Raw genomic sequence first — 15,869 nt, forward strand, 5'->3', positions numbered from 1 at the left:
GTCAAACGATTAATCGCGATTAATCGCATCCGAAATAAAAGTTTTTGTTTCCATAATATATGTGTGTATACTGTGTATATTTATTATGTATATATAAATACAAACACATGCATGTATATATGTAAGAAAAATTTTGTTTATATATTAAATATATTTATATATAATAAATGTATATACATGTAAATATTTTCAAAATATATACTGTATGTGTGTATTTATATATACACATAATAAATATACACAGTACACATACATATATTATGTAAACAAAAACTTTTATTTTGGATGCGATTAATCGCGATTAATCGTTTGACTGCACTAGATAATACACAATATTTCTGTTTTTACATTGCTTACTGTTTTTGATCAAATAAATACAGCCTTGGTGAGCATAAGCGTGATTAACAAAACTTACAGAGGTAGTATTGCTAAATTTACCTGATATCAATCAAATTCGAGAAGCAGGAAAAAAAAGCATGTCCTCCTCATTGTGCTAATTCGGGGTTCTTTGCACAGGCGTGGGCTTTTCTGAGTCACCTGCCTGTGGTGGAGGTCAGGATGAGTGTGAAGGGCTGGTGGGAGGGTTGTGAGGAGCAAACCGAGCGCGTGATCCCTGCTAACGTCACCAACATCAGAGACGAGTCCAGCTGGCTGCCGCTGCACGCTGACCAGGAGTACGTGCTCCAGGTGTCCCTGCGCCGCCTCAACGCCGGCCAGCAGAGAGTGAGTCCACCACTTCATTCACGGTTTTCTTTTCATTTTCTAGCCATTTAATCAATACTGATTCCATTCTTTTCAGAGGAAGCAGGACAGCAAGGCACAGGCGCCACGCTTCCCCAAACCCAAAGACGAAGGCTGGTTTCTTGTTCTCGGGGAGGTGGAGAAGAAAGAACTGCTGGCTATCAAACGTGTGGGATTTATACGCAACCACAGCAGCGTGTCCGTGGCCTTCTACACGCCTGAGAAGACGGGGAAGTAAGAGCCGTCTGCTGCTACTCTGATGGCGTTTTTTTTGTAGTATCTACTGTCTTAACGTCTGAATCTTTCTCCAGGTGTATCTACACGCTGTACCTGATGAGCGACAGCTACCTCGGCCTGGATCAGCAGTACGACATCCACCTGAACATCATCCCAGCCAGCATTGCTGCGCAAGTCAACAGTGAGATATCAGATAACGCTGGCAAAAAAGCCCCGAAGTGACCTCGCACAACTAAACCAAAGTTTCTCTCTTGGCTTGAGATGTTCATTTGGTGGACAGCTCTTCAGTTCTCTTCGTGAAACTACACTGAATGGGTGCCAACTTTTTTCTTTTTTTTTTCTGGTTCAATTAAACATTTTGATGATTAGAACATCTGGCCCAAACAGTCATAGATTTTATATCTAACACTTTCGAATGAGAGATCAGATGGTTGTAATTGATTCAAGAGGAACCTTCTGAGAATCAGCCTCATCTGTTTCTCGGACGGTCACTCTTCCTGCCTTATTACTCTTTACTCTTATTTTGTGCTGCTGCTGCTTCTTCTTTTTGTACACTCTGCATTACGGGCAAAGGTTATATTTGTCTAATTAAAATATAAACATAAAAAGATTGTTTTTGCTTCTGAATTATGGAAATATTCAGTACGAAAATCAATTTTGTTAAATAAAAAAATAAAAGCACATGCAGCACAGTTGTATTTATCAGTCTATCAATTGTTTCCATTCTTTCCTAAGTGCCCACATTTGCATAGCATTGGAATTGACTGTGTTCAGCAGTTATTCACAGGCCACATGTGTTTTGTTTTTTTGTTACAGAGGTCAAATAGTCAGCACATGCTTGTTATTATTTACCAGGTCACCCGTCAGGGTAAAAATGACTTTTATGCAAGAATATAAAGATGTTCTGGAATTTTTCGATAATAAAGTAATACATTTAAGAATAATATTTTATTAGTAGTGGATGTTGAGGTTTGACTAAAGCAAACAATAGTCTATCATAATGTTGGTCATGATAATTTGCAAAATGATCAGTTTATGTTCTATAAATAAAGTTGCTTTAAGACCAGACAAGACAGCATCTCTTACAACCCCTTTTCTGATATAGGCTTGCTTAAAAAATGTAAGTAGGCTGTTTTATTTCGCTGTCTCTGACTAACACTGTAATTAAAAATCCTAATTGTTTAATTGTTTTAAAGCGTTCATTTATTGCCAGTGGTTTTAATGGCAATGGTTTTGAGTCCCTACTGAGGACTTCATATATTGTAAAGTATTTTCGATTGTTCTCTTTTCCACTGACGCCATTTAATCAGCAGCAAATTCAGGCTTTAGGAAAAGGTTAAAGCAGCATCAAGCGTTTCGTGTGCTGGGCGCATCCTTTCTGATTTTCTCCTGCTGCAGGTGGTTTTCTATTACAGTCACAGACTGCTGTCCTCCTGAGATACACACACACACACAAAAAGAGCTTTTGGCATTCAGATTTTTTTTTTCATCAACATTTGCTGCATAAAAAAAAAAAAAAAAAAATTCCCCCCTTAAAAATTTTATGATTTTAATAATTTTTAATAATTTTTATCATAGTAACACAATAAATCATTCATCATATTGATATCACAAAAAGGCTAGGACTTAAAACAGTGGTTATATCTACATAAAATAAGAAATATTAACAAAACTAAAGTCAGGACAAAATGGCTGGCTCTTTATTCAGCAGGACACTGATAGGAAGAAGAGTGGGATTTACTCCCATAATCACTGATTTGCCTCTTACTTACCCTCTGAATCAATACTGTTGTTTTCTTTCATGGACAGCAGATCTGCCTGCTTGAGTTTTGCTGTATTTGTATTGCTGCACAATCCTTTAGTTAAACCGTAAGAAAATAGGACCATAATAATAACTGCGTTCAATTATAAGCAACGTTCTATGTAATATGCCTCCAAAAAAATAAATCAAATAAATCACGAGCACGTACATTTTATTTATATGTAATGCATATTTATAGATATGTAGTTTAAAATATTTGCACATTTAAATATGTATTGTATTCATATTTTTATGTTGGATATTTTAGGTGGTTGATTAATGCTCTTATTTTAACGAAGGGAACATTTTTGCCACAATTCCGCTATTTTAATTTTGCAGCAATTTAGCTTCTAGATAGATAGAAGGGCTGCACGATTATGACAAAAATCATAATTGTCGATTATTCCCTTGAAATTGTAATTGCGATTATTAATTACGATTATCACAATTTACATGGAATGATGTTTATGCCATTGTTTGATGCAACTGCATGCTGTATTTTTTTATGAAAATAAACAAGCTGAAAACACTCTAACTGAAAAAAACCTTTAGTGCTCGTCTATAGTATTAAGCCTCAAATGTGAAAAATACTATACATCGGATTGGTTTCTTTAAATTATAAAACAGTACGAATGGTGTTATAATGTTATACTAAAACTAAAATTAAAATAATGGGAAAAACCCTTAAGATAACATGTAGAAAGAAAAAAAAACGCATCTTAAGCACGCAGAATAACATAAGTGGACTTTGAACGATTAATTGCCGCTTTGAACGATTACGTAATTGTGGCATCCGTAATTGTAATCGCGATTAGAAATTCGATTAATTGTGCAGCCCTGATAGATAGATGGATAGATAGATAGATAGATAGATAGATGGATAGATAGAGTCAGTGAACTTTAAATGTAAATATTATTCATAGAGCGTCAGGGGTCAGCATTTCTAACAAATCGGGATTTCACGCGGAGCGGCCGCTAGTGAATGGGATCCAATGGGAAAACCCCTTCTGGTCCTTCAGTGTCCAATGAGCTGAGCTCAGGGGGAGGGTCCGTGTGCTGCTCTGACAGAAAGAGACTTCAACAAACTCTCCTCCAAACAAGATCCTTCTGGATACAAAGATGCCGTGTTTGCTGTGGAATTCGGCGTGAATTAACGCGTGAACGCAGCTCTGGATATTTCTCGTCGTGGAGTTATGAACTTATGAAGACGATGCAAGTTTGCAGTGTGGTCTGATATGAGGTAAGAAGACGTGCAAGTTTCAACCTATCGAAAAGTGAAAAGTTATACTTAAGCAAAATATGAAATTATAAAGGCAATTTAATCAAATACGTTCAGTGTCATCTAACATGAATAGATATGGAGCAGGTATCAAGCAAACCTGCAGAAAGAAAATGCGTAGTTTATATTAACATGATCGTAAACGTCAGTAGTTAGTAGTAGTAAATATAGGTTTTGATATGGTAGCCAGTTTCATAAATCAGAGCGTGCATTTCTAAGTCGGAAGAGAAGTGAACGTGCGCTCTGCTGTTTTCCAGGAATATTCTGCGCGTCTGATGGATGGATGGATGGATGGAACTTCCCTTATGAAGAGATTCCGGGCCCGAGTGGATTTCATGTGTGTGTAAAATAAGACTCACGGCGGATGAAAGAAGCTAATCATAACCATGAAGCTCTGTTCGTCTCACATCTGCGTGTAAGACATCTCAGGAACCTCTGGGAACTGGCGATGGCAGGAACGCTTTCAGGACGTCTCTGAAAGCTTCCCATGTTGGTGAAACTGCTCGAGATATCTCACGCATGCGGTTGAGTTTGTGTTGTGGAGAGATCGAAGCGAACAGCAGAAGGGTCTGAGACAGCTGTCAGTGACGGAGAGCATGAAGGAGAAGTCGAAGAACGCGGCGCGGACGCGGCGGGAGAAGGAGAACAGCGAGTTCTATGAGCTGGCCAAACTGCTGCCTCTGCCCTCGGCCATCACCTCACAGCTGGACAAAGCCTCCATCATCAGACTCACCACCAGCTACCTGAAGATGAGGATCGTCTTCCCAGAAGGTGCGTCAGTCATTTCCCATGCAGCATCTTCTGCGTACACACGGCATCTGTCAAGAATTCATTCATTTTGGGAAGCCTAGCATCATTATCATTGTTCTTGTCAGCAATAATAATAATAATAAACAATATGTTATTAATAATGCAATGCAAACATGTTATTAATTCAATTCAAATGTATTTGTATAGCGCTTTTCACAATACACGTTGTTTCAAAGCAGCTTTACAGAAATGTACTGATGTTTTTAGTAGTATTGGCGCTGTATATTAATAATTAATATATTATTTGTTTCAAATTATTATTTTATTTCACTAGTATTTTGATCTAGACATGTAGCTGTGTGTCATTTAAAGGCCCTAAAGAACAACCATTTTTCAATAGGAAAATGCACATAATTTACAGAAACGATAGGACCGAAATCATTCTCAAACAACATACATCACCAAAGCGCAGTGTTAATACAAGTAATTAAGACGTTTTAATAGAGTTTTAGAAGGCCCTTCCGTTTTTAAAATGCAAACACGACGCGAAAATATTATGGGCGTTGCGGCCTGGCGCTTTTCAGCAGCAGCACCTTTTTTTTTTTTTTTTTTTAAATAAGTGAATTTCATTAAAGCAAGGAGACTGAGTGTATTCGAGTGTAGTTCCCGACACTCTGATTATTAGCGTTATTTTCCACCTTCTGCTCTGCGTGACTGAAAAATAATAACGCCAATTATCAGCGTCCGATCAACACCTGACTGTCGCGTTTAAATACACGACATCAGTGCGTACACGAAACTAGTATTAGGCTACTATTATTATTAAAAAGAACAGAACAATAAAAAGGGATCGTGGGTTTGTGGGATATGCCATCACTCGGCACGGGTTTAAGACAATGTGACACATATAAACACGACATTTCATCAGTTACAAAATCCTGGAGGCTAAACTGATCGTTTGTGTGCGACAAGTATACTAATATCAAGAAAAAAGACAACTTTAAAGTGTGTAAAACAGTTTGCCAGTCCCCCTTTTAGTTGCATTTTCACCAATGCACGCGCGACTCTTTTTATTTATTTATTTATTTTGTGTATTCTGTGGTTAGGTTTTCACCTCTTAAATTTTAATAATAGGCCTATTTACTGTTAGATATACATGATGTAGGCTATGTTACAAGTTATAAATAGTTCTAATGGGATGACTGATTAACATGTTTGAAACCTGCTGTATGCCTAAAAACGTCTTTTCATCAAACGGCTCCGTCTTTGATAACAGATCAAGAGAAAGTGGGAAATATGATTCAAGTAATACATTACAGATACTGATACATTTATATCCGCGTTAATTAGATGTAATTATTCGGCTCGCAGTGTGTGGATATGCCAGGATTGGAAACAAGCATATGGTAAAATACATTCTAAAGTGTAGCATTTGACCATCCTCAGGACTGCACCGTGTGCTTTACTCATTAGATTGTAAATACATGGTTTTAAACGTGAATGAAGCTGCTGGCCCGGGTTAAAGGTCAGCGAGGTCACGGTACAGACAGCTCACATGTAGTGCTGGAGGAAATGAGACAGTAAAGTTTTATTAGAAAATGAAGGAAGGTGAAGCTGGTTTTATGGTGGTTATTTATTGCTGGGCTGTGAAGAGAATAACTCTGACGGACACTGCTGTCAAATAATAGTCCAATGTTGCACCAGTTTAATAATACAACTTTATTGTTAGATATACATGATGTAGGCTATGTTACATGTTATAAATAGTTCCAATGGGATGACTGATTAACATGTTTGAAACCTGCTGTAGCCTAAAAACGTCTTTTCATCAAACGGCTCCGTCTTTGATAACGGATCAAGAGAAAGCGGGAAATATGATTCAAGTAATACATTACAGATACTGATACATTTATATCCGCGTTAATTAGATGTAATTATTCGGCTCGCAGTGTGTGGATATGCCAGGATTGGAAACAAGCATATGGTAAAATACATTCTAAAGTGTAGCATTTGACCATCCTCAGGACTGCACCGTGTGCTTTACTCATTAGATTGTAAATACATGGTTTTAAACGTGAATGAAGCTGCTGGCCCGGGTTAAAGGTCAGCGAGGTCACGGTACAGACAGCTCACATGTAGTGTTGGAGGAAATGAGACAGTAAAGTTTTATTAGAAAATGAAGGAAGGTGAAGCTGGTTTTATGGTGGTTATTTATTGCTGGGCTGTGAAGAGAATAACTCTGACGGACACTGCTGTCAAATAATAGTCCAATGTTGCACCAGTTTAATAATACAACTTTATGCGATAGGCGTTGTTTTCTGTTTTTATTCGTTTAGTTTCTTTTAGTAAGTCTGCTGTTACGGGGTTTTCGCTCAGATTTGGAATTTTTGTTTATTAGCTATTATTATTATGAGTGATTCCTCTTGTTTTACGGTTATTCGACTATTTAAAATGGCAGAAGCTTATTTATAACCATTGTTTACATTAGAGAATAGAATAGGAATATTTGTAATTTCGTGTGAATAAAAGGCATTAGGGTTCGTGTGTCGGAATACATCTCGGGCCTGTGAAAATAAGTGTTCTCAGCAGCGCCTAAAGAAACGGGTTCACAGCTTTTACAGTAGAAACAGAAGAATGATTTTATTCAGTTCGGTTTTCTTGTCTTGCAAGCAATTTTTGAAACATTTCCGCTAGACATGCAATGATGTATTCTTTTGTGTGAAGTGCTTTACTATTATTACTTAGCCTATGTAAAGTTCGTTCTGTGATTAGCTCGCGGATATCCAGATCCAATCAGATCCAATAATTCCCCTGCGAAATATCAGAACTTTTCTTTTCGGATCCATCGGCATTGGGTCAGGCGTGCATTAGGATCCTCAGAAGCGCTTTCCGCCCACTAACAATTATTATTGTTACTGGGAGCAGTTATTACTGTTTCGACAATTTTTTATTATTGTTGTTTTATATTATTATTATTATTATTATCATCATCATCATCATCGTTTAATAAACCTAAATGTTTTTATCATAAGCTGTAATTAGAAAGCACGGTCTGAGTGGTCGAATAGCTTTCACGGAATCTTAATCTTAAAATATTTGATTTGTTTAGGCTATAGAAAAAGTTTTTTTTTTTTTTTTTAATGATCTGCCAGTTAAAAAAAAAAAAAACCGCCATCAAACATGTTTCTACGGGAGGTTTTTCTGAGCGGTTATTGGCTCTGGAAGAATGTGGTTATATTTCAGTGAGCTGTTTGAGCAGTAATGTGATTGTTTCTGCTGGATAAACGCGGAGTCCATGTTTGTTTAATATTAAAGTGGAATCAGCGCTTTTGATGTTTGTTTTCGTGTGATTTGCATTTCAATAAGGATTGTGTGTGTCAGACTGTTTGCTTTATCGAGTTTCTCCGCCTGGACGGGACCACCATAAACACCCCTCATTTACATTCAGCGTGTTTACAGTCAATTCAGTGTTCAAATATTGACTGACTGATCGTCAGATGACGATAGACTATTGTTTTTGCTGTAGTTATTTTTTTTTTGTGTGTTGTTGTAAGTTTTAATATGCTTTTTCCGTCAAATCGAATTTGTAGGCTAGGCTATGCGCTAAGACTGGTTTTAGCTTAGCTCTTTTCAGCACCCGGATGGATTGTCAGATATTTAAGGCTCATCATAATAATTCATTTTTTTATTTTTAAGCTGATAAGCTGAGGTGTTTTTAATGAATACGTTCCGCAGGTCTTGGGGAGTCTTGGGGCCATGTGAGTCGAGCGAGTTCTCTGGACATTGTGGGCCGAGAGTTAGGATCACATCTGCTTCAGGTACACACTTTCAAATTCTGTACGTGCCTATTATTATTATTATATGTAGGCCTAATAATTAAAATATTTTAATTCTGGAATCGAAATCTGAAACTATTCTATAGAACTTTTTTAATGATCGTATAGAGCTAGGCTACTTAGAATTCGTCTTACAGTTACAATTTTGCATTGCTAGTGGGTCTGTTCCACGATAACCGTTAGGCCGTCTAAAATATAAATATTTGTCATTTGTTGTGTTTCTTGCGAAGATTTTGTTTCACAATTTATTTAAATGATTACATTGTTGTTGTTTTTTGTGCTTCCTGCATCTATTTATATTTTTACTTATTGTTATAAAGGAATATGAAGGCTTAATTTTATCTCCTGATTCAGATGTTGAATGCTACCTCAACTCTACCCGAATTGCATCTTGCTTTCAATGAAAAAAAATAATAATAATTGATTTCTTAGAGCTAGTGATGCTTTCATAATATAAGAACAAATTAATGTAAATAAATGCATTAATTATTATTTTTTTAAAATTTCTTTAGACTTTGGATGGCTTCATTTTTGTGGTAGCTCCTGATGGAAAAATCATGTACATTTCTGAAACTGCATCAGTGCATTTAGGGTTGTCACAGGTAAAGTGCACATTTTCCTATTTACTACTGAATGCTTTTATTCCTAGCCTATTTATATTCAGCCTAGATCACACTATTTCTGGCAGCTTTGACTGCAATGACAAAAGTCCATTTTAACAGGTAGAGCTGACGGGGAACAGCATTTATGAATACATCCACCCCGCAGACCACGACGAGATGACCGCAGTCCTGACGGCTCACCAGCCGTATCATTCACACTTCGTCCACGGTAAGACAGCCACTACACACCTTTGCACACAAATCAATTCATCTTCCCTCAAACAGCTCCTTCACCGTCTTCTGCTTCTTTTTCTAGAATATGAAATGGAAAGGTCTTTTTTCCTGAGAATGAAATGCGTCCTTGCTAAAAGAAACGCTGGCTTGACGTGTGCTGGTTACAAGGTAGACCAAGTTATATTTTCATTCATTCCTTTTTTTTTTTTATGTGTGGTGTACATTTATTATATACAATATTTAATATTTTTTCCTTATATATTGTAATGGAGATCTATTTCTATTGTGGCCATTTGGCAGCATATTTTAAATCATCAGCATTGACAAATGTTCAGAAAGCGATCCACCTGCATTCCTACAGGCTTTTCTAACTTACATTGTATATAGACCGAGAATATTTACATGTAAACCATAATATAAGATAGCATAGAGTTTATCACAGTTGCTGTGAACTCTAATGCAGATGCATATGTGTGTGTGATCTCCGACAGGTAATTCACTGCAGCGGCTATCTGAAGGTCCGTCAGTACAGCTTAGACATGTCTCCGTTTGACGGCTGTTATCAGAACGTGGGTCTGATGGCTGTTGGTCACTCTCTCCCCCCCAGCGCAGTAACCGAGATCAAGCTCCACAGCAATATGTTCATGTTCAGAGCCAGCCTGGACATGAAACTCATTTTCCTGGACTCCAGGTACCATGTGTTCATACGCTTATACATATTGCTGCGCTGCTAGTTTTATTAATAGGCAATGGGGACCAAAGGCCTGAGACTATGAATGAAAATGCTTTTTTGCATTTTGCAACTTTTTAGTTGCAGATTATATTATCAGCATCACAATTTGAACAAAACATTGGCATTTGAAAATTCAAAGTTAAACATGGATATCAAAATGGATATTATTATTTGTGCCATATATAATGTAAAATTGTATTTTCAAACCACCAAATGACACAAACAGGACTTTCTTGTCTGTGTGTCTGTGCACGTGTGCCTCTATGATTGTGTAAATGCAGCTTTGTATATATCCAGATGCAGCTGTGTTTAGTGAGTCACACATTTGCGCATTGGGCTTACGTTTAACCAAATGTGTCCCGTTCTTGCACGTGCCAGTGTGTGGACAGGTGTTTGTGCTCACGCCAACACCATTGTTATTCCGTTCTGTGTTCTGTGTTTGTCAGGGTTGCGGAGCTCACTGGCTACGAGCCGCAAGACTTAATAGAGAAGACACTTTATCACCACGTCCACAGCTGTGACACTTTCCATCTCCGCTGCGCGCACCACTTGTGTGAGTTAGGTTTGTTTTTCCTCATTCCTCTGGCACAAGTCTCCTTTACAGCATCTAGCTGCTTTAGTGATGACTGACATCGCTCACCGTCACGAGGGTCTGAGCGTGCTAATTGATAATATCACGTTACAGGAGATGAATATGATTTCCCTGTCTCAACATACTGATATGAGCATGAGCTTAGATTACACATGCAATCAATTAGTAACTAAATTAGTGAACCGCATTGAAAATGAGAATTTTTTTTTCTACACGTTTAGTCCTTAAAAACACAATTTTCTATTATCAATTATCCATTGTTTTATCTATCACATTCCTGATTGCAGCACAACGCAGCTTATTAAGAGACACAATATTTGACATTATTTGCTATAAATAGTTATTAAGGCTGAAAGAAAAACGTCAGTTTATGGTTTAAGCATGCAAATGAAAGCAGTAATTAGCTTTCCTGAATAAACAAGATGAAATGAACCACACGTAAAACCAACTAAAAAAAATCACAATGTTGCACAATGTTAAAAGTAAACAAATTAATGAATTGGTTTTTTTTCTGTTTTGCAAAAGAAGCGTATGTGAAGTGAAAGTATATCAGAAATGTTCTTTAATTGATTGTGTGTGTTTCTCTCTCTGTAGTGCTGGTAAAAGGACAAGTCACCACCAAATACTACCGATTCCTGGCTAAGCAGGGTGGGTGGGTGTGGGTACAGAGTTACGCTACTATCGTACACAACAGCAGATCGTCCAGACCACACTGCATCGTCAGCGTCAACTACGTCCTCACGTGAGTACACTATATAAAGATGTGTGTTACTAAAGCTTTTTATGCCTCTTTAAATATGCATCTTCAAAACAGCATGAGATCTTTATACACTGTTGTTTTATTTTCATTAATTAAATTCAGATAATGAACACTGAATTCTATGAAAGGCTATAAAGTCATGTACTTATTTTCATGTTCATAGTTTATTTTTTATATATATATATTTGCATTTGTAACCCCTAGTTTTAAATTTCTGAGTACTTCATTGTTTCCAATACAGACAGCCTGTATAAAGAATATAAACCCCTGATGTGTAGTAGGCATTTGTAATTACAGTTTAAAATAACTGTATTCCATATTAATATATTTTTAAATCTAATTTATTCCTGTGATGCAAAGCTGAATTTTCAGCAGCCGTTACTCAAGTCTTCAGTGTCACCGACATCTATTCTAATATGCTGATTTTATGATCGAGAAACATTTATTATTTTTTATCAATGTTGAAAATGGTTTTGTTTTTTCAGGATTCTTTGATGAATATACAGTTCAACATTATACAAGTCTTTACTGTCACTCTTAATCAATTGAATGCATCCTTTCTGAGTATTAATTTATTCCAAAAAAAATAATTTACTGACTCCTGATTTTTAAACAGTAGTGTATATGCATGCAAAATCATATTTTCAAATTACTTAATGTACTTTCACCATAACATGGGATAATTACAACTTCAGCGGTCACACTTTAGTTTGGGAATCAATTCTCACTATTAACTAACTATGACTTCTGCCTCAATAAACTCCTAATTTGCTGCTTATTAATAGTTAGTAAGGTAATTGTTAAGTTTAGGTATGGGGTAGGATTAAGGGATGTAAAATATTGTCATGCAGAAAAAGGCATTAATATGTGCTTTATAAGTACTAATAAACAGCCAATATGCTAATAATATGCATGCTAATAAGCAACTAGTTGATTGTGAGAATTGGTTCTTAAAAAAATGTGTTACCACTTCAGCTATACCCTCAAATTGTTCAATAATGCAATAATGCATACACAAACTTGAATCCATTTGTACATGACTAACATGCATGCAGTGTATTAGGCAAAAGTGTAGTAAGCCGTATAATTTCTTAAAGCTTCTGTCTACAGTTGTGTTGAATTGCCCACATTATTCCACTGTTACTCAGCTAAAAGGCCCCTCTTAGTGACTTACAACTAGCAATAGGTTCAATACAATATCATTAAGGTTCAAATTTATGGTGTTTGCAAGTCCACCAATGACAGTGACTGAGCGTGTTAAAGCTGCCCTGATGCTCATCAGACAGTTTGGGGTGTCATTCCTGTTCTTGCTTTATATAATATGCCAGCTGCATGCACAGGGACTGCATGGGAGCCAGGGGTCGTGGATGATTTATTTGTCATGCATTCATACTGACAAACTCCGTGCATTACCACAATGAACATTTCCACTGGAACTCTCTGGAAAGAATGAGGTAGGATTGAGCAATGGAGCCATCGCTCACACTACGGTTTTGAGCGAGGGACGTATGGAAGAGTGAAAAGCAGCATTTGTGCGCACACTTTCAGAGAGCCCATTAGAACTGATGCCAGCATCTGGAGCATCGACTGCCCCCCACCCCCCGCAGCCCCACTCGTTCTCCCTCCTTTGCTATTTGTCTGTTACAGATGTAAATGAATTGCACGCCATAAAAACCATTAAAAAAGTGGACTGGTTTTAATATGCCAGTCTGCCAATAGCCTGCGAGTGTCAGATAGCTCTTCGGCCACAGCTATAAAAGAAAAGTGTTTATGAGGTTTAATTAATAGGTTGTAAAGATGATGAGTGTTTATAGCTCACAGCTTGCTAAGAGTGTCCATGAATGGAGTTCTTCTTTTTTTTTTGTGATATTCCCTGCCATCATCCATGATTCAGTTTCCTTGAGAAGAATGATTTCCATAAAAGCGTGCGTTGCAGTGTAGACATCACGAGTGCGAGATCTGTTTCCTGTTTAACCTCTCCACATGTGCTCTCATTCAGAAATGCACAGCTAGTCTTTAGTGAGAAAAGGAAGCGAGGTGGATATGTCTGGCGTCTTATCGAGGTGTTATCAGAGTCTACTCACACGGGCTGTGAGGTGTGAAATGAGATGGTGTGTGTGTGAGAATGGCAGCTCAGCTGAATGAGATTGTGTGTATGCGCTAAACCACTCACACCGGCCAACCTGTTGCACCTTAAGGGTCTTGGTTTCTTTCTACAGGCCCTGACCTCGGAAAAACTTTTTGTTTACATAGCGCGTACAACGACGGTGTCAACTTCATGAGATCGCATGGATCTGCGAGTGCATTTGTGCGGGTTGCATGTGAGAAAGTGTATGTCGGTCTTTTTCCAAGATGTTGCCATCTGCATGCAATCCCATTAGTCTGCGTGCTGTCTGAGCCAGACTGCTAGGCCTCAGGAGGGAAGCTGGCATCGGCGCCTGGCTAGCATACACTCCAGCCATCGTTTTCTGAAAGTTATACATCACTGGGAACAGAAATCCATACACCACTTTACTGAGAAATCAATTCCCATTTCCTAGTTATGCCTTATGTGGTGATCCCTGTGTGGGTTTGATTTAGCAAGACATAGCTCTTAATCTCACTGTGTATTTGAACAGAGCCTCCAGCCCTCTGCCGTATGTTTGTAGGAGCCTTGTTCCAATCCTGCAGGAGAAACAATGCAATTCATTTTCTGTCCTTGAGTCTTCCTCACACACTGCTTCACAAATGAGCATGGAGCCTCAAGTATCAAAAAAATGCCTGACCATACATTTCTCTGAGTGGTAAACTGAAAGGGGAAAAATGCACCAGTAAACGGTAATAGCGAGACAAGCAGTCGCAAACCATGAAGTTGCACACACTGTTGGGTTCGAGGCTAAATGTTGCTGTCATTCCCCAACAGGGACACGGAGTACAAAGGACTACAGTTGTCCTTAGATCAGGTGACGTCCGCTAAACCCTCGTTCACCTACAACAGCCCCTCTAACCCCATCAGTGAGAACAGAAGAGTTGGCAAAAGCAGAGTCTCCCGTACCAAGACCAAAACAAGACTCTCTCCATATTCACAGGTCAGTATCACAGTAATGCCTTCCATTTGGCTGGTAATGGTATATTGGGAGCTCTAGGAAGGTCTTCTATTGCTGGGAAGACTTCTAATGTGATTTACACAACTAGGACATGCCTAGTCGTTCCTTAAAGGTCCCATGACATGCTGCTTTTTGGATGCTTTTATATAGGCCTAAGTGGTCCCTAGTACTGTATCTGAAGTCTCTTTCCCGAAATTCAGCCTTGGTGCAGAATTTCAGCCACTACGAGCCAGTCCCACAATGAGCTTTCCTTAGGACGTGCCATGGAAAGTCGTCTGCAGTTGAGAAAGGCTCCTACAGAAATACCTTTGGACTCTACAAACGGTCTGGCAAAGAGCCACGGCTCCTTGTTTCACAGTACCGACTTTTCCCAGTCAGCATTGCAGAGTGTGGTGTGTCGGGGGCCGGCTCAGGTTATAAGCCCCGCCCCTAGTCCTGTTCCTCTGTCCCGTCTCAGCAGCCCCATCCCTGACAGACTGGGTAAAAGTAAAGACTTCCTGCAAAGCGAGCTCTCCTCTTCTCAGCAACACCAGCAGCCTCTGCCCCTGACGGGCACATGTGCTGTCTCTCCGACTCCAGCGCTATACCCCTCACACCCCCGCCAGTACCTGGAAAAACACACAGCCTACTCGCTCACCAGCTACGCACTAGAACATCTGTACGAGGCAGACAGCTTTAGAGGATACTCCCTGGGTTGCTCAGGTTCCTCCCATTACGACATGGCCACTCATCTGCGCATGCAGGCTGAACAAGCACCGGGCCATAAAGGCACCTCCGTCATTATCACCAACGGCAGCTGATGCTTATCAAATCACGAACCGCCACTCAGCGCTTCACCCTCTCACTCAAGCTAGCCTAGAATTTTTGATTTGATTTGATTTGTTCTTGTTCCTACACATTCTACAAATACTTGTTTTCTAGTAAAAAAGTAAGCATCCATAAAACAAAACATTTACTTAAGAAGCGAAATTGCTTAAGATATTATGATTTTTTTCTTTCTTTTTTCTTTTAAATACTGAGGTTTATGCTGAAGAAGAAAAAAATAAAAAGCTAATAGAAAGTAAACAAATCTTATATTATGCAAATTTGTATAAGTAAATTGATCTTATTTAAAGGATGTTTAGATATTTTTGCTAGAAAACAAGACAAACATACTGATTAAGTACACGTTTGCAGTGTATTAAAGGGATAGTTCACCCAAAAAGGAAAATTCTGCCA

The 15,869-nt window shown here is 38.3% G+C and overlaps 2 protein-coding genes across 2 annotated transcripts in view; both read left to right on the forward strand.

Moving 5' to 3' along the window:
- Window positions 1-2,142, forward strand: part of LOC107716218 (activating signal cointegrator 1 complex subunit 3-like) — a gene marked incomplete at its 5' end in the record, with an annotated part of 54,594 nt that extends 52,452 nt beyond the window's left edge. The window contains 3 exons of the mRNA XM_016522598.1: window positions 517-723; window positions 800-975; window positions 1,053-2,142. Coding sequence (XP_016378084.1) covers window positions 517-723; window positions 800-975; window positions 1,053-1,200 — 531 coding nt within the window. The remainder of the gene's footprint in view (window positions 1-516; window positions 724-799; window positions 976-1,052) is intronic.
- Window positions 2,143-4,532: 2,390 nt separating this feature from the next.
- Window positions 4,533-15,533, forward strand: sim1a (SIM bHLH transcription factor 1a). The gene is made up of 10 exons (XM_016522610.1): window positions 4,533-4,829; window positions 8,544-8,626; window positions 9,157-9,246; window positions 9,367-9,475; window positions 9,563-9,648; window positions 9,972-10,171; window positions 10,660-10,766; window positions 11,400-11,547; window positions 14,468-14,633; window positions 14,852-15,533. The coding sequence occupies exons 1-10, from the start codon at window positions 4,655-4,657 to the stop codon at window positions 15,449-15,451; spliced, it is 1,764 nt and encodes a 587-aa protein (XP_016378096.1). The 5' UTR covers window positions 4,533-4,654; the 3' UTR covers window positions 15,452-15,533.
- The last annotated feature ends 336 nt before the right edge of the window (window positions 15,534-15,869 follow it).

The sequence above is a fragment of the Sinocyclocheilus rhinocerous genome, unplaced genomic scaffold, assembly GCF_001515625.1.
Source record: "Sinocyclocheilus rhinocerous isolate Xijiao unplaced genomic scaffold, SAMN03320098_v1.1 scaffold3966, whole genome shotgun sequence".
Classification (NCBI taxonomy): domain Eukaryota; kingdom Metazoa; phylum Chordata; class Actinopteri; order Cypriniformes; family Cyprinidae; genus Sinocyclocheilus; species Sinocyclocheilus rhinocerous.

What these genes read in the sequence shown, in the direction of transcription:
- sim1a (XM_016522610.1), top strand. Translation starts at nt 4,655, where the DNA reads ATGAAGGAGAAGTCGAAGAACGCGGCGCGGACGCGGCGGGAGAAGGAG. An exon ending in TGCATTTAGGGTTGTCACAG is followed by an intron (nt 9,247 to 9,366) that starts GTAAAGTGCACA and finishes CCATTTTAACAG; the next exon opens with GTAGAGCTGACGGGGAACAG. An exon ending in GACTCTCTCCATATTCACAG is followed by an intron (nt 14,634 to 14,851) that starts GTCAGTATCACA and finishes CCCGAAATTCAG; the next exon opens with CCTTGGTGCAGAATTTCAGC.